A 23,405-nucleotide genomic window follows, 5' to 3' on the forward strand; every position below is an offset into this window, starting at 1 on the left:
GGCCGAGAGCCAAGAGCGACATTTCTGTAGATAGCTCATACAATGACAACTGTTGAACTGGTGGGTTGATGGGTGGAATGGTTGATTTTGGGGCATTCACTTTAACAACCTTTCAGAATAACGAATAATTTGCCACGGTCCCCTGAAATTCGTTATATCGAGATTTCACTGTACATGTTTGTTGTCCTCCTAATGCTGGCAATCATAAAACTTACACTAGGAAAAAAATAGAGATAGTAATTTGAGAACGGCATGCTACGAGCTCACAAGGTCAGAGCATGAGCAAATGCATGTAAATGAAGCTATTCTTGCTGAAGCGTAGCAGACGACAAAGACAGGTCCCCTGTCTAACGTCACCAGAGCGCTTTCGCAGCGCCACCATTGGTCACGCATGAGACTAAAAGTACACTTTGCACATTATATTTCTATACGAACTTTGAAAGATGATTAAATTAATAATGAATATTATAAAATTTGTCAAAGGACAGTTGGCATCTTTGATTGCAAGGCTACCTTGCCCTCCTAAACAATGATGGTGGCATCTTTTCTTCCGCTCTTCTCATTCCTAATGAGAGTTCAAGAGTCTAGCAGTTCAGGTTGCCTGGGTATTTTACCTTGTCAAAGGTCTCATGAATGCTAGAATTGTATGTTGAATTGCAATTTTTTAAACACTCAAATATCAACAAGCCGCCCAAACAACATAAGGTACAAAGAAAGGTTACAAGCAACTCGGCAGGTGCAACAAGCCTAAACCCATTAACCCTTTCGCTGTCACGGACGTACCGGTACGTTATCGCGCTTCCCCCCCACAGTGTCACTGACGTACCAGTACGTTCTCTATCGTGCGTTCAAAATTTCGGGCCTGAGCGCAAAGCTGGCGCTCCTGGATTGGCCACGCCATCTGTTGACTCTTTCTACAAGATTGTGTATTCGCCTCGACCTGTGTAGTCCATGTACTGAAGAGTACGGTGTGACTGCCACTCCCCATTTTCTCTTTGCTGAGTGGCGCAGTGGCTCCGCGTTCGCTGGATCATGCGTCGCGCGCGTGTGGTTATGGGTTCAAGGGTTGTTCTGCCATCTCCGCTGGTTTGAAGGTTTTTTATTTTTCTTCTGTTGGTGTGCCTGCTACGGCGCGTCAAGTTCAGGTGCACGTGCCGTTGCCTCTCCGAAAAGGGTGACTTGATTGCTGCTTTCGCTCTCTCGCCGCACCCTCGCTTCCGACTTGCAGCAGTAAACGTAAAGCCCTTCGAACTTTGTTTAGCGTTTTTCCATCTCCCTCTGTCTTCTTGATCACGCAACATCCCATTTCTCTTGTGCGGGCGACTGAAAGCGCATCCTCCTCCCTGCGCGCGCGGTTACTTTCGCATGGCTGAGCGCGCGCGGGAACCTCGTCTGCTCATTGGAGCGGTGGCTCAATTCCGATTCAGAATAAAAGCCGAGCTCGGATTTGGACTCGGACAGAGTCGCATGCGAGGAAGAGGGTTCCGCATCGTCAGATTCGGATGTTGAACGGATTTTATAGTCAGGCTGATGATGATGATGATGTTTACTAACAACAGCTGCAGAACACTGAAATGTGCATATTGCATTGACTATGTTATTTGTATACCAATCATAATCAAAAATAAATTGCGATGTTCATTCCCTGTTATGCTCGTTCCCTGAAACCAAGCCGACACTGGGGGTGCGTCTCGGTCAGAAAGGTCCGACAGTGAAAGGGTTAATAGTAAGCAGAACCTGTCACTCTAGGGTTGAGGAATCCATAAATGTAGCACTTGTAAGCACAATTTATATTGTGTTTACATTAGAGGTGGGCAAATATTTAAAATTTCGAATATGAATAGAATATTACACACTAACTATTCATAGTCATTTTTGAAAAGAAGCTATTCAGTGTATTAGAAACTAACCAAATGTTTCACAGTGATGGAAATGTTAAAAGTCTGGTTATTAGTCTCTGTGTACTAAACACAGGATTGCAAATACATGCACCACATGCTGTAAAACAGATAGGTGAAGATGCTTATCACAATAGGCTTGGTGGAGATTTGCTGGTACCGGAATAAAAAACTCTGCGTGCCGTCGTTTTCACATGAGATAGGCGGCTAAATATTGTTCTCGATCGCGCGTGTGCCTGGCACCATTTATCTTTCGCATGGGGTCTCGCAGCCAGGAAACATATATGATCGCAGTCTGCAGCAGGGAACATTGGCGTGTTTCAGTTATCTCCAATTAAAAGCGTGCACTATGCTTCCAACGGCACCACGCACCGTGAAACAGATTGGCGAAGATACTTATCATAGTAGGATTGACAGTGGTAGCTGTGAATGCCGCGTGCGACAGCCCCGGAGAAGATGTGCTGGTACTGAAATGAGAAGCTGAGTGCGTCCCGGCATTTTCACGTGAGACGAGCGGGCGAGTATTGCGGTGAAACTGCTGCGGCACGCAGCTATGTGCTGTGCTCAATCACACGCGCCTCGTGCATTTTCTTGTTTACATGGGATTTAGCAGCCGGAAAACTTATCATACGATTGCAGTTTGGTGATGTACTGAACATTGGTGCTGAAAAATTGTGTTTTCCGGGAATGTATGAACCAGTAAAAAATGAGCGTAACTCTATTGGGTCATTTTTTGTGTAGTCTATAGCGAACGTTGGCTGCGTGAAAATGTACATAACAGGGACGTATCGAGGAGGTTCTACTGTATATGTTATGGAAATAATTTTTCATCAAGACCTAGTGCAAGTGTAGATACTACGATGGAAATATATACCTTTCAGAGAAAAGAAGTATTTTAGAAGGGGAATTTGTCCTTCTGTAACAGTGCATGTGGGCAGTGTCATAGCATCACAGTCTGGCATGGAGGAAATGCAGTTTTCATCGCAGCATGGCAGATGACGTGGCAGGCACATTCCCATTGCTTACATGCTCTTCTATGGGCACGATGCACAAAAATTGCAATATCGTCCTATATTTTGTAAATTTTCCCAGATTTCAGTTGATCAAGTTGAGATGCAGAAGCGGCGGACATTTTTGTAGCAGTAATTGCTTAGTACTGCTCAAATTACATGCTGTGCTGCCCCTGAAAGAAGCTACCAACAGTTTCCATGTGCAGGTTACGTCTGCTGGTCCCACGAATTCACTCGCTCACATGCAGCGTGCATGCATAGGTAAACTTGGGAGGTAAAGCTCGGATTAGTGGGGGCACAATGTGCTCCAACGAGCAAACTGTCATGGTTTTCTTTGCGGTTTGCAGGCTGTCTGTCTCTCTTGTTTTTGCGGGCCATATTGGCCAGCGGCGCCAGCGGGCCAGCGACGACAGACACGCGCGCATGCTTTTCACATTACTACAAAAGCAAGCACTTTCCATTTCTGACATTTGAGGATAAGGCAGAAATATGTTGGCTGAACTGCAGCAGTGGCCATGCATCCTACAAGGCAACCTTCAAGGTGCCTAGTGACTTGGTACAGTTGTAAGTGCGGGCTCATGCGATCCCCCCCAAAAAATTGAGAGCTAATGTGTCGCTAATATGCTTGCAAGAAGAACATCGTAAAAATTAAAATGCAACATAGAGAGGAGGTGGTATTATGGCAAACTAGGGGCTAAAGTTCTTCTAGACGAGCTGAAACAGCCAATTTTTGGACTGTCCCAGCCAGTTGTCTTTCATTCACAAAAAAGAAAGCCAACTGAATGTGATGTGACATACGTGAAATACATGAAGCATGCTAAGACAGAGACTTCTACAGGTCAAGATATGAGGATGCAACCTGCTTGCGATGGTGAGCAAATCGAGACGCCACCTGCCACATTTGCTATGACTCTGCAAAATGTTTCTGCCACTGCTTTTAAATGTGGGAAAGCAAGGGCCGATATCAAAAACGAATGCATCCATTCATGCGTAGAAGCGACTAGCTGCGGATGGTCCCGGATAACCTTGAATCGGCAAGCCTCCGTGGTGAGCGCACCACACACATCCTCCTGTTCTCCACGAGCTGACTTGAATGACGGAGGGTGCGTCAGCACTGGTCTCTCCATCGTAACTTTATTGACATGCTGGAGCAAGCGTTGTTTTGCATCCTGAAAAATTCTTGCTCCGCGCCTTTCTCATTCCCCCTCAATGCCCTCAGTTCCGAAGAAACAGGATGGTGCCGATAGCGCTGCCCTGCCTACAGCGTTAGGTCACCTGGTCAATGTTGTGTTTCTTCTTTCAGCAGAAATTGACAGGTGCTGTGGGCACCACATACTTCCCGTCGTCCTCCACCCCTCCCCCCCCCCCCTCCCCTTTCCTTTATCTCCTTAAAAAATCAGGTGCACGTTAGATTTCTACTTCATTTCAGAGTTTTAATGTAATATATATGTTAGTTTTCTGCTTCGTACACATGGAAAGCTGGCGCGTGTTTGATTCTGGGGCGCATTACAATCAGTCAAATACTGCCAAATGAATCTACTTTGTTGTTTTATAATTTTTTTCTGCATCTTACTTAATTCGAACCACCGGATAAGTTAATCAATTTCGATGGTCCCATCAGGGTTTAATTAATGTAAGTTGACTGTGCTGGATAGCTGCTCGCAGCTGTTTTTTCTTGTGCCGAGTGGCATGAGTAGTACTAGTCCTTTTGCACTTATCTCTACTACAGTTACACAAGTTCTGAGGCTAGAAGGAAACGTAATCTTTATGTTTGGTTGTGCGAGTTCATAGGCAATACACACGTCAGCTTAGTGGTAGATACCAGACTTGCGTCAAAACGATTCCTAACATAACAAGCTCCAACCATGATGGCAATGCACCTCGAAGGTGTGCAACTCGGGAAGCAGACGACCTGTTCCCGTCAGATTGCTTGATGCAGGACCTCCTATTTATGTATCTTGGCAGTTTTTTTGCTGCCAAGATGCATAAATAGGAGCTTCTAAAGCAACTTTTCATACATTCTTCAGGTTCTTGTGAAGTTCTGTTATACTTATCATTTCACACACTTGTAAATCCTTTTCTTTCACTTAGCAAGCGAAACATCAACCTGAATGAAATTCTTGACAATTGCCTGCTGTGCCTTCTCCTGGTACATTGCAAATGGCAAGACTGCAAAGCCACCCTCTTTTCAGCAGTTAGTAAGGCAGTGTCATTTGTCCTAAGGTAGTCAGCTGTTTCTTTGGCACGCTTATTAGGAATGAAGGAAGTTTGCTGGGATAGCAGATAATCAATTCCTTCAGTACATCTTTCCCATTCCTCAGGAATAGCACTTTCAGCTACATCTCTGTCAAGAGACTTGTGAACAGCCCTGTTCCTGGGCTCATTTGCAAACTTTGGACCACAGTTCAAGAGACTTTGAACATTATCAGGAAGGCAGAATCCACCGAGACACATCACCTTTCCAAGCAGTTTCTTTTGTCTCTATTCTGCACCAAGCGCACAGCTTAGAAAGCTGAATGTTCCAAATGGTCTAGGAATGCTAACGTTCTACCTTTTCTGTCGTCCTTCTTTCTCTGCACTTTTCAATTTTCCTGCGTGCTTCATAATAAAATCATTGTTTTGGCACAGAATACCCCAGAACTTAATTAAAATATTTTTCTCTATTTTTTTCTATGTGCTGGAAGTTGTACCTCTTTGTTGTATTCAGCTGTTGACAGCACTTCAAAATGCACAATCTGGATTTGCCTACTATCTGTGCAGGATAAAACTGGTCCACGTCATGTAGCACAGCCAGACTGTAGCATGGGAGCATGCACTGCAACCCTGCTATGCACTTAACAGTTGTGCGTCACTGCGTCTGCTGCATAGCGTAAATACTGCGACCACTGCGGGGTGCCGTGACGAGCCCTCTAACCATAACCATAACCATAACCATAAAGTGGCGAGTCACCGCCACTTTACTGCCACTGGCACTGCTCCACTCCTTCAGAATAGAGGATGTTGAGGGAGAATAGGAAAGGCCGGCATTTTCCCTTGTTTTAAAGAAATCAAGCGGTTGGAGGGATGCGTTAATGCCACACTTCAGCGACCTGTACTGATGCATTTATCTCTTTGCACTCTGTGATACCATGCAACGTGAACGAGGTGGTGTGGGTATCACTCAGTAGTAAAAAAGAAAAAATTAGTTAGCAAGCACTCATTATTATGTTGTACACGTTATATTATGATAACTTCATCATAAATTCTTGTGATAATTTCACAACTCTCGATTAGTGGTTGTGCAGCGACCTGAGGTGTTCTTTTAATATGTGGGTTGGATGCCATGAGAGTGAGCTTATTTTGCCTCACGAGTAAATCGTGGCTTTCTTTGTTTTGACTCATTGCTATAAAAGCAAAGCTAAAATAGGATATTAGTGAGGATCATGTGTGGCAGCAGTCTCTAGGCACAGGATGTCATAACACTGTGTCAAAAGGTGCAGTTACTATAATTTCCTTTTGCTTTTCAGTGTGGAGTTGTTAGCTGGATGGAAAACAGAGGCCATTATTAGCTGAAATGAAACAACCTAATGATTTTAGCTTCTCAAATAATTACAATTTTGCACGTAGCCATGCAACGGCAGCTTTGTGCTTACATTACTCATTTTTAAGGTTATTGCAATAGAAGTATTCTCACCTGAAGCAACCTGGTAAACCTGCTAACATGCTGTCACTCACAGTGGTCTAGCTTGTGTAATTGAACTCATTAACGTTTGCATTTTGCAGCGAATTAAAACAGAAAAAGGAATGGAGATGTATGCCTAAAATTGATGTTGTAGAGTGTGCGTTACCTCACTAAATCAAGTTCCATTGTACAACAATGCTGACTTTTTTATAAGATTGCACAACAATTTAGCAGAGCAGGCAGAATGCCAGCGAAACATGCACAAAAAGCCTCAAGGAAGTGCCGAAACACATTGTTTGGCTGAACGCCATCCCCCCCCACCCATTGAATGGTCATTTGCACTTATTTCAAGTAAAAAGAAACTTTCGGTGCATTTCGTGCAAAAGTATGGCATTGGAGGGCCATTTATAATCGGTGCATTTCGTGCAAAAATACAGCATTGGAGGGCCATTTATAATCGGTGCATTTCGTGCAAAAATACGGCGTTGTAGGGCCATTTATAATCAGTTCACTGCAGTCAGCGCATTTCATTACCATAAAATTGGGCCAATTCGTTCACTGCAATGCGCCGCTGTGTACATTTCAATGCAAGCCGCCAACCGCCTATCCACACTAATGCGGCAACAGTGCTGCTACCTGTAGCTCTATCTCACTGCAAATAGTGCCTGGTGCCAAATTTTATTCTTGTATGATACTGTCAGAATTATGGCTCTTCAGATGTTCAATTAACTGTGGGTAGTCACAAAAAAGTACCGTTTTCAGTCCACACTAGCATTCTGTATAAAATTTCACCCCAGAAAACTCTCTAAAGTTAAATGTGTTAAAGTGACATAGAAACGATAGTTCTTGAAGAAAACTTGCAAAGAGTTGCCGCAATGACGTTGCCAAAAAAAAAAGCGAAATGAATGAAATGTCTTCAAAGATTCAGATTTTGTTTGTCTAAAACCTTCTGGAGCATATGTAGGGCCTTCTTGTATACTGCATTGTTTCAATCTTCCAAACACCTTTTGGTCACTTTTGCACACGCTTCTGCATTCGGTGTCGCCCTGAGCTTTAAAGCTCTTTTCTAAATAATGTATAGTGTGTGTGCCACAAACAGTGGCCAACTTCTTAAGCATCTTCTGAATCCCTTCTATCCTACATTTAATTTTATGACTGCCAGGACTGCAGCCATTTGAAACACCAGAGCTTGCTGAGCAGACACGTCTAGCATTGGACAAGAAGTAGCTTAATTTATCTCTCACAGTGGCCTGGAAAGTCCAGAGCACAAGCCACTTTTTCATGCGGTCAATCGTCCACCACAGGCTGTCCCACTTGGCTTCATGAAACAATGCCGGTTTTCAAAGGTGTACCGCATTTTAATTTCAGGGCCATTTCGCAAATTCAAATGTGTTCACCTGAAATGCCAAAAGGACTAAAAGCACAGCATGCATCAAAAACAGCGGTCAAAAAGGCTTGAATGTGTGAGGCTGCGTCTCCTATGGAATTGGGTGATGGCGTAAAGCCTCATGTGGTGGTAAATTACAGTCAAATGATAATGTCTGGGCCAACAGTGCCTTGAGTTTTGTTTTCTTTGCAGTTACTGCCCAAAATTTGTTGCTTTTGACTTCATTCATCAGCCTTTGCACACATCCTATTGCATCCGTGATGCCGCTGCTTGAGCTTATAAATAAGAGAACCTTTATAATAATGGTAGATATTTTATACTAAGTTTTCCGTATGCCGTGAATGCATTTTTAAAATGGTTTTCATGCGGAGATTTCTTTTACCCGAGGTGCCACTAGCCCATCAAAAAATACAGATTATTGCTTTATTACCCGTGCAGATGTGGCTGAAATTTTGCTGGTATGTTCGTGAATAGTTGAGGGACCAAGAACTACAAGAAACTTGAAATGTGTTATCTGGCCAAAAAATTAAATTTTTTGCACTATGTTCCCCTCCGAAGTCCAAAATGAGGCATTGGGTTTTTCGCCTTGGTGACTAAACATCAACCACACTTGGTAAGAGGTGTTTTGTCTGGTTGGGACTGAAGAACAGTCTTGAGAATGGGCCAAGCAGTGAGCGTGGATTAAAATGACTGTTGGAAATGCTTATGTTTAGTGACAGCAAGGTCATTTGAGCCTATTTTGTGTGTGCACTATTTCACTCATGTGAACTGACTTCTCTTTTCCTCTAGCCAATGTATCCCACTGGCTTCAGACACTTGGGAGTGAAGTGCACTGGTACTATTTTGTGCGGCCTCCTGAGAATGAGTGCACCAATGGACACCATACATGTGATGCCGAGAGGGAGGAGTGTGTTGATATACCTGATGGCTTTGAGTGTATCTGCAAGCAAGGCTATGCCATCAACAGGTATGATTCTAACAGAATGTATTCATGAACAGTGAGAGTCAGGTGGTACTTTTCACCCCTTATGTGCAGTGGAGATCAAATGTGTTTTTTGCAAAGGGGAGCACAGAAGTGTTGTGGAAAAATGAGACCTGGACAGGAAGGACGCCGAAAGAAATGTGTTGTCTGTAAAACTGCTGCTTCATGAAGTCAGACTGTTCATGCTGGAAAAGCTTTTATGTCATATATCATGAGCTCATTTTACTTCATTTAATAATGTGTGAAGCTTCTTGTAAGGAGGGCTTCTTAGAAACTAGCCATTTAATGAATGTAACTTGTTACAAAGCTGAATTGACATACTATGCTGAAGTAACTTGTTTCCAAGTGAAGTTAGTGTAAAACCCAGTAAAAGCCTGTGTCCAAATTGTGAACATTTCCTGAGCTGCAAGCCCTTTGCACTGCTTCACAAAAGTTAAAATGAACTGAACAAAACAATAAAGGTGTTTTCTCAAGCCTCTAAAAATATGGTAGGAGAGAAAAGAGCTGCTTCTTGTAGGGTCTCTGGGCGGAAAGTTGTCAGAATGAGATTACAGAAATTGCTTGTTTCCTTTCTCTGAAATTTTCTAGGTTGTCTTTTCTTTTAAAATAAATATAAATATTAAAAATAAATATCAAGTAAAGTGGATTAATATTTCATGCTATACTTTTCATAGGATGTATGGAGAGAGGACCACTCCCTTAGAAATTTTGCACGTATAGCGAGAGCTTTGCATAACTAAACGCTGCTTCCAGTCCTTACATTATTTCTTGCAATTGCTACTGCAATATTTGTTTGAAAGTTTTATAATTGTATACTGCAGCAACAGCAGCAGTGCTGGCAATGGTGGCAGTGCTGGAAGCCCAATGTGTGAGCCTGTCTGTCCTGAAGGATGTGACCAGGGCCAGTGTGTGCGACCAAATGAGTGCAGATGCAACTTTGGCTACGTTGGGCGCAACTGCTCCATACTCTGCCACTGCAACGGTCACAGCGACTGTGCCGGCCCTGACCACCTTGATGTTTGCACAAAGTGCCACAACCACACAAAGGTAAGCTCACAATGCAGTCAACAAGCTGGGTGATTTTATCTTCACCTTTGAAAGCTGAAAGCCTATGCGACTGATATTCTCAATATTGTCCCGTGGTAGTGACGGTGAAAAAAGCAGCAAATTGTGAATGGCGAAACTAGTGTTTTATTGGGCGAATCTGTGTCCTCAGAAACAGGCTGCACTCAAAGCACGGTAGTGGCAAACACAGTGGGCGATCATCAAAAATCTGATTTGCCGGTCAAGCGCGTTGGCTTTTATACAGGTCATAGAAGGTTCCAGAGTAATCGATGGTACCTGCATGTCTTCCAGGAAGTTCTACACAATTGACATTTCGCAGCACACATGCAAACAGATTACACAATCTTCGGGATAACAGAGCCATCGATAGCATTCTAGAAACTTCCCATACAGGCGGGCGCATGTCGCGCTGAGCGATAACATTTCTTAGACGGTGAAAAGCGCTCACCCGTAGAAGATAAACAAGTCCACGCATCAATATGGTCAACTCTTGTGTAAGGAGACAACTCTTCGAGATGTTTGGTTGTAAAATGTTCACCACTATTTTGAACACGTGACAGTGATTTTAGCTTAATAAAACTGAATTTCAGAGACACTCTTTTATAAAGGGGCACAATCTAAACAATGTTCAAAAGTTTCATCCATAACTTAGTTTTCAAGGTTTGAAGCTATGAAGATAAAGAACTGCAATAAGCCCCATTAGAACAAAGTTTCTTGAGGTCCCGCTGATGTGCTTTTGTGTTGAGATGCATTGGTACGACGTGAAAGGTCTTAAGACTTTACTTAATAGGAAGGTCAGACCACTAAATCCCCTCTAGTTCACATAGACACTTACCGTGATGTAGTGTGAAACAATGCTGAGAAAGTATCACCTCCATGCTACACAAGCTCCTTCAGTCTTAATATCTTACTACAAGATGGTAATGTGTGACAGGAGAGCTAGCTGGTGACTATTGTTTGCCAGTACCATGGGCTTGCTCTTAGCATGTCATCTTGGTGGTACCAAACATGAAAGGGCAAGCAGGTGGTAAGGAACAAAGAAGGCAAAAGGGTATGGAAACAGGAGATGTGGTAGGACAGTGTTCAATGAAAAAGATGAGTGGTAAGGGACCCTTTCACTCACTCTTGCCAACACCCATGCACATTTTTCAGCCCTTGGTGTTGCAAAACGTTGCTTACATCAAAAGAAAATTGAATGCCATGGCTACAAATGCATACAAAAGTGTCCTCAAGGCCACTGAAACAGGCACTACTACTTACACCTGGACACCTGGGAGAAACTCACTAGATGCTACATAGAATTATCTCTGAGCTAGAAGAAGTGATCTTACCAGCAGAGCACACCAGTTGGCTTCAAGGTCTTTAATGCACTCAAGTGCAAACCTGGACATTACATAGCATCCATTTGTTGTCTTGGAGTTCATACTAAGTGAACTGATCGTAAAACTCTAACAGCATTCAAAACATGAGTGCAGTTTGTTTGAAAAATACCTGTGATCGCAATCAACTCAAGGAAATCAGATCCAGTTTATCTTTCATTGACAAGAAGTATAACACTTTTCAGGCTGAATGAAAGAAAGTTCTTGAAGAAAACATAGATCTTAAGAAACGATATGACAAATGAAGAGCGTTTGCTGCTGTGCGAACTAATGCTAACATTGAAGTAAAAGGAATATCAGTGGAAGCTGGCGAAAAGTTGACTGAGATAATGTCAAAGATTGGTAATGCAATCGGTGAAGACATTACCACGGCAGACATTGAAATATGCCATAGGGTCGCCGTCCCTGGCAACCCGTCAGCAAAGAACATAATAGTTCAGTTCGTTCACCGGCAAAAGTGGAACGCACAATTGAACGACGAGAAGAGAAAGACAACACGAATGCCGTGAAATGGTTTTTCAAAAAGACAACACGAACGTGGCGATGGTTTTTCATAACCGCACATTTTCTAGACTAGCAGCCATCCGGTACAACATACTACAGGGAAGCATTTTAGGGCCTCTACTGTTGCTTCTATACATTAATGATATATTTTTGCCCCTCTTGCAGTAAATATCATAGTGTATGCCAATGACCTAACTATGCTAAATTCAGGTAAAACAGAATGAGAAGTATTTAATAAAGGCAATTATTTTCTGGAATATTTGCGGCAATGGGCATTCTTACTCCTTAAAGCTTAATACAAATAAAACTAAAGGCATTCTGTTTAGACCGAAAGACAGAATATATCACTGTAGTTTTGATCTTATTTTAGGGAATAGTAAAATTGAGATTGTACCAGCCGTAAAAGCCCAAGTGTGGTTTTTACTGAATCGCTTAGTTTCAGGGTGTCTACCAACCAGGAAAACCGGGAATTCTCAGGGAATTTGAACAGTGTGGAAATACTCAGGGAAAACTCAGGGAATTTGCGCTTTTATGAGGGAAAATTAGCTGTAACATAATTGAAAGGGAACAAAAGTCGTGTTATTGCTGGCTCCAGTAACAGAGGAATTGCAACGAATCGTCATTGACGCCGTGTCATCGGCACGAGGTATTGTCAGAGTAGTTAACGACCGATTTTCCAGACGCCTGATTTTTCGAACATGCCAGATAATTCGCACGGCTTTGCGGCACCACCACGTACTCCATATAGTCAATGTATATTGCCCTGACGGCAGGTCTGAAATGGCATTAATCAAAGCCACCACTGCCGCCATTTTGATTACCTCGCCGCCTCGAACCGGCGCTCTCGCACACATATCTGCTGGCAGCCATAGCCACCACTGCGGCAACGCTGCACCTAGCTGCTTCGATGTTCGCTATTAAGCTTCTTGCTGTTGGGTGCCGTGTTTTTCAGTGAAATAATTCGCTGCTGTCAGCAGTGGCACCGACTCCACCTTTGTGGTCCTCGCGATTGGCTTAGAAGCTTGGAAAGCACAGTGCGTTGCTAATGCCGGTTTCTGAAAGTCAGCTTCGCCTCTTTACAGAAATATTAGCGAAGCATACGAAAAAGTATTGCAGTGAAGCATAACAAGTGAGGGAACGGGCTACTGCCACGGGAGACAGTATGTATTCCTTAATTATACACTTGTGCACCCGGTATCTCCTGTCACAGAACGAGCACCGATATGCCTAATACATGTACCGACAGGCCTTCAGGGCGTTTTTGAATGCGCCTGTCATGGTTTGAGCCTTTAAGGGCAGTAAAGGACATGCATTTTTTTCCAACTGGGTGATATTTCGGACATTTTCGCGGCCCTTAGGGAGTTCGAAAAATTGGACACGAACTGTGCAACTGACCAAGAAGATGCTTCAAATGGTCTGTGGGGAGAACAAGTGGCGGAAGGAGGACAACAACAGAAAGGACCTACACATTGAAGAATGAACAGGAAACGAAGCGTGCTGCCGCCGTTTTGAAGGAGCTTTAGCTCAAAAGCTCAAGTGTTGGCTGACGCCAAGATGCAGGTGTCCCTCATCCAAACCAAAATCATCTCTTTAAAGCAGTGAAACGCAACACTGAGGCGTCATGTACGGGCTGAGAGTATTCAGGACAGTTGAGGTTCACTTACGAGCTGTTGAAAGAGAATCTCGATTGTGACAAAGTTCGGGCCTCGTACCGATGAGCTTGTTATCACTTGATAGAAATAGCTCATATTCAAAAATATTTACTTATGTATGCATGTCCTTTTCATTCGTATTTGAAGATGTGCGACTCAATTTGGAATGGGTTTTACCATTTTTTTCGCTGTGCCCTCTGTTTTCTTTTTAAATAAAATAGCTATTACTCCTTGCTATTCAAACTGGATTAAGTCATTTTTTTTTGTTTCAACATGCTTACTAGAGAGTGACAGCATTGAGCAACATGGTGTGAGCCTGTCTTGACATAAAACAAAGTTCTGGCTCATTCAGGGAATTTCGCAAAGATGCTAAGGGAAACCTGGAAAACTCGGAGAATTTGGAAATGTCAACTTGGTAGACACCCTGAGTTGGGATGCGCATGTAGATAGTGTAAGGTTAAGAATAAACAGAATAAATGGTATAGTAACTCTCCATAGGCAAAGATTTTGATATATAATGTTAATATACTACCAATTATTTCGTACTGTTTTACTGTACAAGGCAAAATGAAAAAGCAAAATGAACAAAAAATTATTTTGCTCAAAAGCTAGCAATACGTCTAATCGCGATTGTACCATGGTACAGGCACACTAACCCTTACTTCAATACTTTTCATGTCCCTAAAGTCACCAAGCTGTATCCCCACAAGTTGTGCATGTACAAAACTTTAGTTCTCAAAAATAATGACAGACTCTTGTCTTTGTTCAAATTAAACCGTTCCATACCAGCTTACGATACCTGACAGTCTGTCCAATGTGTCCAATGGTGTCAACCTTTTTGTTGCACTACATGTCGCCAGCAGTCTCCATCTTATATTTTACCTAGGTACCTTAACATTCTTAATGCAAACAACATTTCTGTTGAACAAATCCCAAAGACAAGATGATTAACCACCTTTACATGTTTGAAAATGTTTAGTAATTATTTCTCTGACCTGTTTCTAGCTGATCAGTGTTATAAATATCACTTCCTTATTTATCTATACAAATGCTTGTATTAATGGCGTACTGATACTAGTATGTTTCAGTAGGAGTGTCTAGGTGTTGTAAGTACAGGAAGAAAACTGGTTAATCGAGAGGCCTGATTTTTATTACTAATTTCACAAGAGGCCAACAAACACTCACACGAAGGACAACATAGGGGAAATTACTTTTGCTTAATAAAAGAAGTAAAGCAATGATAAATTAATGGAAATGAAAGTGGATGAAGAAACAACTTGCCATAGGTGAGAAACGATCCCACAACCTTCACATTTCATGTGCGATACTCTACCAATTGAGCTACTGCGGCGACGTTTCCCCATTCACTTTCTTGGGTATTTATGTTTTCCTAGTAGAACCCTGGGAGTGTTAGTCAGTGCCATCACTCACAGACCTTGGCAGTGGATGTGGATCATCCTTCCTGCTGCAGGCGTCATGAGAATGTGATCTTTTTGGGTGAAGGCAAACGGTCAATAAAACCACACATGCTACCTGAAGGCATCAGTGCTGCCGGACTTGAGACCCTCGTTATGTAATAACGAGAAGAAATGGGGGTTAACCAAGGGGCCCAATTTTTATTAGTCATATCATGAGAAGCCAACCAACACTCACACGAAGGACAACATAGCGGAAATTACTTTTGCTTAAAGGGCCCCTGAAACGGTTCGGACAAATTTTGTAGACGCGTAGGGTACAGCTTAAGTAGAACATTCGCACCCCAATTTAATTGAAGCGTTACGTATTAATGGAGCTACAAGCGATTAGAAGTTACCCTCCTCCCCAGCCATGCTTTTCCTCCTCAACTCGTTCGCCGAGCAAGCGGGGCTAAGCTCCGCCTTCACTGGTCCTGCGTCACGATGCAACGTCACATCGTCCACTTCCGGTGGTTTTGGAACCCGCCCCCACCCGCGCGAAACCTCTCCGCTAGCCGCTTGGCTGTCGACCCCAAGCGAGAGCTATCGAAGCAGCGTGCGTTGCGAGCATTCTGTCGTAGCGCCAAACGTGTCTGGTATTCCGTTAACCACAGGCAAGCTGGTCATTTCGGCAAATGACTGGAGGCATAAACTCAAGCTGATGAAGGAACTTTGGCATAGACGTACGTGAGCGGCCTGATCGGTCTGCACGATCCAGACACTTGTTGGCGCAGCGCTTAACCAGCCAAACAAAGCGCTAATATTGCTCTAACCAAGTGTAAAACATTTTAAACATTTATAAAAGCAACGTGTTGATGATTACACTCCTGCGAAAAATACGCACCAGCAGCAAAGAAGAATACGCTTCGTTGCTGCTACTGTGTATGGTTGAGCTCTTTGCCACCAGGTGGCTGCACCGTGCAGACCATTCACATTTGCCCTTCTGCTCATCTTGGCTCGTCCCGTTACGGCACAGTCAAACGGCCAGACCCTGTCCCCTTGCGCTTACGTTTGCCCTAATACGGGACTCGCGAAACGCTATTGCGTTAGTAATCTTCCAGTGTAAAGTGACGGCCACAAACGCGCAAATCCTGGCGCCGATCGGATAGCGGAAATCCGATGCGCAGCAGCCAGTTCGCTCGTACGCTGCCTTGCAGAGGGACACGATGTCGCAGCTTGACATATTGCCAGTCGCTACGTTTGCAGTCCACAAGGCAACAAAGTCGAATCATAGTGCTCGCAAAAAGACTGAGACCAACTCTGACCGCGGAGCCCTCGTCAAAATGGAGTACGTTGTAACACAAGCAGACGACACTTGCTGTGTGCCGGAAGTGCTTAAGTGTACTGAAAAATTGTTCTTGTGCATTCTCTTTATGCTACTTTCTTTTTATAAAAACAAATTAACTAACATTCCAACTATTACGAAGATCATTTGTTTACCATAAAGTTGGAAAAATTATCGATCACGCGCCCTGGTCAGCCAATCGGATAGCTCACCCCACTGACGTCATATGGGTTATTTCGGTCATATGGGTAGGGGCGGCTTAAAATTCCGCCGAGCAGTGCGCTGCAATCGGCAGCGATGTGCATTTTTAAAACCTTATAATAAATTACACGCTTTACGCAGAGCACTTAGATGTGTCAATTAATGATCAGAAGGACCCACTCTAACGACTCAGCACGTTTGTAGAAAATCGTCAAAAGCGTTTCAGGGTCCCTTTAATAAATGAAGTAAAGAAACAATAAATTAAAAGAAATTAAAGTGGATGAAAAAACAACTTGTCGCAGTTTGGGATCAATCCCACAACCTCCGCATGACTGGTTGCCTTCACCCAAAAAGATCACGTTCTCGTGACACCTGCGGCAGAAAGGATATTCCACATCCGCCGCCTAGGTCTGTAAGTGGTGGTGCTGGCAAACACTCCCAGGGTTCTACTAGGAAAAGATAGATACCCAAGAAAGTGGATGGTGAAACGGCACCGCGGGAGCTCAATTGGTAGAGCTTTGCATGCGAAATGCGAAGGTTGTGGGATCGTTCCCCACCTACGGCAAGTTGTTTTTTCATCCACTTTAATTTTCACTAATTTATTGCTTCTTTACTTCATTTATTAAGCACAAGTAATTTCCCCTGTGTTGTCCTTGGTGTCAGTGTTTGTTGGCTTCTTATGACGTGACGTAAGTGCGTTACATAGTATTTAAAATACCTCGCTTGTTTTCTTTTATTATTTCTTTTTTTTCTGTTTTTTCTTTTCGATGAAAGTAAGTTGGTTTCTGTGGCTTCTGAATCATTGTCTAAAACAATTGTTGGAGTTTCTGTTCTCCATATTGTATGCACAATCTATCTGTCTGAATAATGTGTGACCTGCAGGTGCAGGGCGTTTCTCAAGCTGCAGAAAGCAGCTTTTTTCTCGATGTCTGCTCTTTGTGATGTTCAAACTGTACCACAAAGAGAAATAAACTTGTGTTGTGATGTATCATCTGCCTGTGCAGCACAGATCCAATGAAAGCCATTTCCATGTATTGAACATGGCAGTGTGTTCCTCCCACAGCATCTTATACTAAACAAGGTACCTGAGCATTGTAATGCATATCACTGCAGTTGAGGCACTGATGGCATGTTCTAAATTTTCGACAGAGTCACAGCCAGTTTGTATAGGGCCCCCAAAACACACTTATTGTGTACAGCATGCCATGATAATCTACCTTTGGCCATATGGCAGTGCTACATGTGCTAGGGTGTCTACCAACCGGGCAAACCGGGAAAACCGGGAATTCTCAGGGATTTTGAGTAGTCTGGGAAAAGTCAGGGAAAACCCAGGGAATCGGGGCCTCTATCAGGGAAAATTAGCGGCAATTTTATTGAAAGGGTCGAAAGTCGCAGTAATGCTGGCTCGAGCAACAGACAGGAATCGTAATGAATCGTCTTTGACGCGCTGTCGTCGGCTGGAGGAGTTGCCAGTGTGCTGTCAACGACCGACTTTCCGTATTCCCGAAAATTTGGACGGCTTCGCGGCACCGCCACGTAACCCATAGAGTCAACGTATCAGAACGTGTGAAATTTCGGACGCAAGAACTCTTCGCCGTCCGATTTCCCGGACGTTTTGCCGTGACCGCAGGTCCGAAACGGCAATAATCATAGGCACCACCGCTGCCGTTTTGATTACTTCGCCACCTCGAACCAGCATTCTCGCACGCAGATCCGCTGGCAGCCGTTGCCACCACTGCGGCAATGCTAGGCCTAGCTGCTTCGGCGCTCACTATGAAGCTTCTTGCCATTGGGTGCCAAGTTCATTATTCGAAGAATAAGCTGCTGTCAGCAATGACACGGACTCCGCATTTGTGGTCCTCGCGATTGGCTTAGGAACTTAGAAAACACGGTGCGTTGCATAATGCCGGTTCCCGAAAGTCAGCTTCGCCTCTGCAGAGCAATGTTACATGGTGAAGCATACGCAAAAGTATAGCAGTGAAGCATAAGCGTGGGAAGAGGCAATTGCCACGGAACACAGTATGCATTCCTTAATTATACACACGTGCACCCGGTATTTCCTGTCACAGTACGAGCGCCGATATGCCTAATATGTGTACCAACAGGCCTTTAGAGCGTTTTCGAACGTGCCTGTCGCGGTTTGAGCCCCTAAGGGCAGTAAATGACACGTATTTATTTTTTTCCAACTGGCCGATTTTTCGAAGGTTTTCCCGACCGCTAGGGAGTTCTAAAAATCGGTCGTGGACTGTGCAACTTACCAAGATGCTTCAAATGGTCCTTGGGGCGAACAAGTGGCAGGAGGAGGACAAGAACAGAAATGATGTATGCATTGAGGAATAAACGGGAAAGGAAGCTTCCTGCTGCCGTTTTGAAGAAGCTTGAGCTCAAAAAACAAAATTTTGGCAGATGCTGAGATGCAGGTGTCCCTCATCCAAACCAAAATAAACTCTTTAAAGCAGTGAAACACAACACTCAGGCGTCGTGCACGGTCTGAGAGTATGTCAGGACAGTTGAGGTTGACTTAAGAGCGGTTGAGAGAGAATCTAATTTGTAACAGAGTTCGGGCCTCATACCACTGAGCTTGCTTTAAGTTGATAGAAATAGCTCATATTCGAACATATTTGCTTCTATGTGCATCTCCTTTTTATTTGTATTTGTGAATGTCCGACTTCATTTGCAATTTTTTTCGAAGACACTTTATTTGATGTGGATTTTACTAACCCCTGCCTTCTATTCTCTTTTTGATTACCATAACTACTACTACTTAGTATTCAAGTTGGATTAAGTCGCTTTTTATTTTTTTCATGTGCTTACTAGAAAGTGACAGCATCAGGCAATATGGTTTCAGCCCATCTTGAAATAAAACATAGTTCTGCATCACTCAGGGAAATGTGCAAAGGCACTCAGGGAAAACCTGGAAAACTCAGTGAATTTGGATATGTCAATTCGGTAGACACCCTGTGTGCTGTTGACGCGCTATTTATAAAACAATCCCATGCTCCTGTCTGGGCTTTTCTGGTGCCTTCTTCACACACTGTAACACCAGCGGGCTCACAAGCATGATGTCGCCAAAGTAAAAGCTGCTGATCAGTCATTTATCAAGGGATGATATGGCAGTTATAACAAGATCAGGCTTCATGTTCTTATAAGGTAGGGGGCTTGCCCATTGTGTGCCACTAATACTTCTGTGAAACTTCCATTTGGTGTGTGTCTCACAGAGGGGTAATGAGAGGCAGACGATGGAGGACTTCTCTTTCTGGCTTTCTTTTATTGTTGGCAGTCGCTGCACATAGTTTTCACTGAACTACATGGAGTTAGTACATAGTGAGGAGGAGAGAGTGACCATAGGAGGGTAGCAAAGGCAAGCAAGAAAGCACAGCGAATTTTGCTTAACAGATGCATTTGAATGCCTTCCAAGTTCACTGGGCCAGTTTGCCAAACAAGTGCACACACATTTCTATAGAAGAAAGGCACTGAAAGAGGTCATTCAGAACATCAGCACTGTCTTCATGTTTGCTCACTGTCTGCAAGTACAGTTGACTTCCGTTAATTCGACCCTGACGGGACCAATGAAATTGATTGAATGATCCGGTGGGTTGAATTAAACAGGATGCAAAATAATTTCAAAACACGCCCTCAAATAAAATGCGTGCCTGCTTTTTATGTGCCCAAAGCAGAAAAATAACATGCAGATAACATTAAACCTCCTAAACCAAGTATAAATCTAACATGCACTCGATTTTTTTAGCAAGAAAAATCAGCAAGGGCCTATTATGTGTTGGACAGTGGCGGCTGGTTTTCTGAAGTCAGCTTTGCCACAGTATAGCCGTGTAATGTGGAAGGCATACAAATGCAACAAAGCTCCTCTTTCTACTTCAACCACCAGTGTATGCACTTGTCATCGACGCAGTTATTGTTGGCAGTCGCTGCACATAGTTTTCACTAAACTACATGGAGTTAGTACATAGTGAGGAGGAGAGAGTGACCATAAGAGGGTAGCGAAGGCAAGCAAGAAAGCACAGCGAATTTTGCTTAACAGATGCATTTGAATGCCTTCCAAATCCACTGCTTGCTTGCTGTGCTCCCCGGCATATCCAGCATTCTTCAGTTTAAATGCAGCATCTTACACCATCAACTGCTTCCTCTCCATTGCGGACTCCCGGTAGCTAACTGCTGAGCCAAAGGAGCTCGCTGCAAAAACTAACTGCACAAAGATAGGATGGCGCCGGCAATTAGCGCACTGTCATAGAAGATGACGGAGGAACCGGTTGTGGCCATGCCCCAGATGTTAGACATCAAAATACAGCTCTCGCCATCTGGTAGTTGCACATGAAAGTAGGCTGTGCACAATAATTTGCTCATGCACGTGCAGCATTAGCATGTGCATCAGTACGTGCAACACAATTGCTTCTCAATTGGAATTTTTTTTCTCTCTCCAAATTTTGGACCGCCAAGTTGGGGGTGTGGCCCATGCATGGGTGTGATCCTCACTGGAGATTATACAGTACATCAAAGTAGATTATGTACACACGTTGTTAGCTGTTGTGTTTAAAAACATCACACATTGCACCAGCAACCTGTGTTGCAAAGCAGGAACGTGAAGCTTGGAATAGGCCTTTGTCCTGCAGTATGCTTGATTAGGCTATAATGCTGCCGCCAAGTTGGGGGTGTGGCCCATGCATGGGTGTGATCCTCACTGGAGATTATACAGTACATCAAAGTAGATTATGTACACACGTTGTTAGCTATTGTGTTTAAAAACATCACACATTGCACCAGCAACCTGTGTTGCAAAGCAGGAACGTGAAGCTTGGAATAGGCCTTTGTCCTGCAGTATGCTTGATTAGGCTATAATGCTATGCTTCCCAATATTCACACCACATGAGAAGCTCTTTCTGCTGTGTGGTCATGCATCATGCATCATCCTTTGAAGGCATTTTTACCTGTTGTATCACCCCGGTATGTCAAGTTACAGCATTGTCTCCAGTGCAGCGAGGGCACAAGTAGATAGTATAAGAGCATCTGCTGCCAGAGCCATTTGAAGAATTTAGCTATGAATTCACTTTATGCAAAACATTGGTGCTAAGGTTATTACATTAACTTTGTTTTGGTAAGAGTCATGGAGGCCTTGCAATCTCTCTCATGGTTGCTTGTGCAGTATGCAAGGTTGCTCAAGACATTGGCATAACACCTATACTAGTAGTTTGTTTATAATTTCATGAGTGACGTTCATAGCATGTTGTGCACTGTGTACAGGGCCCCCAGTGCAGCCACTGTGAACCTTTCTACGTGGGTAACCCTGCCAAGGGAGGCCGCTGTGTGCCATGCCTTGAGTACTGCAACCAACATACAAATATCTGTGTTGAAGCAGGGCAATTAGACTTCAATGAATCTGCCGGCAACCTTTCACCTGCTGAATTCCTGGAGGTAAGTTTTCTATGGTATTAGTTTCCTGGCTATATCATGAGGCACAAGCACTTGCATGTGGAATTCTCTTTGGAAAGTATAAAGTCGAGCTGTGTCATTGTTGCATAGGCTCTGATGGAAGCACTTTGCGAGTTTGCAAAATTGTACCATGGACTGAACAATGATACATTGTGCCATATAGTATATTTCTCATGCAGTTGCTACACCAAGCTTGCATGTTCGAAAGTACAAAAACATAAGCCACCAATTTATTTGAACAGCTTATTATTTCATGTCTAAAACTAGAATTCTGAGCATTAGTTATTGAAATGATGAGACAAGCATTTTTTTCCATTTGGACATTTTTGCCAAACCCTTTAGGGTGCCCATTAGGGTGCCCACGTTTAACATCTGTATGCCGGAGCACTCAGTCATGGTGCAGGTGTATGATAGTCTCAGAAGTCTTTGAAGATCTTTTTGAAGATCACTAAAAGGAGCTAACTTCTGGTCTACTCAACACTTTGACCTCGTAAGCATCTCAAACATCTTGAGTTGCAGCAGCACTCTCAAAGCAAAAGTCAGGCCAAATTGACACTTTAACATTGCAAAACAATAAATGTATCATTTTCACCTAATTGCATGCAAGGCTTCAGAAAGTTTTTAAAAAATGCAAAAGCACTAATTTTTTGTCACACTTTGAATTCCAGAGCTTGGTCTCTTAGATGTAAACCTGTTGACAAACATTTTTGGAATGTGGAAACTGCAAAAAAGTTTAAATGCACTGCGGCCTGAGCTTACAGCCTGCACTTTAGTGGTGCATTCTGCATTGCAGGGTCAAGGCATCTGCTAATCCTAGGCTGTAGCTTAGGTCGTCAAGTACTACTTGAGTTCACTCATCCCCTTCCGGGGTGCCCTGATACCTGTGCCACACGGGCGAGGTTAACGCCATTAAAAGTTTAAGACCTTAAGTTTCTTAATGCCATTATATTTTGATCACTGCTACACGCGCATACTTAATGACATTAAGCGTTGCGATGGCGATAGCTGCAGTGAAACGGTTAAGTTTGCTTGCCAATCGTATAACAATAAAAAACAGTTATCTAGGGAGCAGATGTTTAAGAAATGGCGTCAGAAACATTAATCGGTGTATTGTATGTAGTTTACTTCAGGAATTTCATTGCTGCACCTAGCCGTAAGCTGTTTGAAGCCAAAGCTAGCTCGACAGCCAATTGATAGCGTAGCCAAAGCATTGAAGTTGGAAAAATAGCGCTCACAGCTTCAAAGCTCTCAAGCAGCGATGCTAAAGAATTTGACCATGTGCTCCAGTTTGTTCTGGTATATGTGCTTCTTCGAGTCAAGCATTGTCGAGAAATTCGAAGGCTTCAGTATGAGGCCAACAAGGCAAGGAGTCGCTGCAGTGCAATCGAACAGCTTCTCCTGGCTAACGCGCTCACGACTAGTGCTCTAGCCGTGAGTAGCAGCAAGATCACCTGCTGATCTCTACGAAAATACAGAGCTCCT

At 43.5% G+C, this 23,405-nt stretch overlaps 1 protein-coding gene across 2 annotated transcripts in view; it reads left to right on the forward strand.

Moving 5' to 3' along the window:
- Window positions 1-23,405, forward strand: part of Megf8 (multiple EGF like domains 8) — a 222,782-nt gene that overhangs the window by 170,532 nt on the left and 28,845 nt on the right. For both annotated transcript variants that reach the window (XM_070539750.1, XM_065441347.2), the window contains exons 28-30: window positions 8,746-8,923; window positions 9,760-9,985; window positions 21,735-21,905. In XM_070539750.1, coding sequence (XP_070395851.1) covers window positions 8,746-8,923; window positions 9,760-9,985; window positions 21,735-21,905 — 575 coding nt within the window. The remainder of the gene's footprint in view (window positions 1-8,745; window positions 8,924-9,759; window positions 9,986-21,734; window positions 21,906-23,405) is intronic.

This window comes from Dermacentor albipictus, chromosome 1 (assembly GCF_038994185.2).
Source record: "Dermacentor albipictus isolate Rhodes 1998 colony chromosome 1, USDA_Dalb.pri_finalv2, whole genome shotgun sequence".
Lineage (NCBI taxonomy): Eukaryota > Metazoa > Arthropoda > Arachnida > Ixodida > Ixodidae > Dermacentor > Dermacentor albipictus.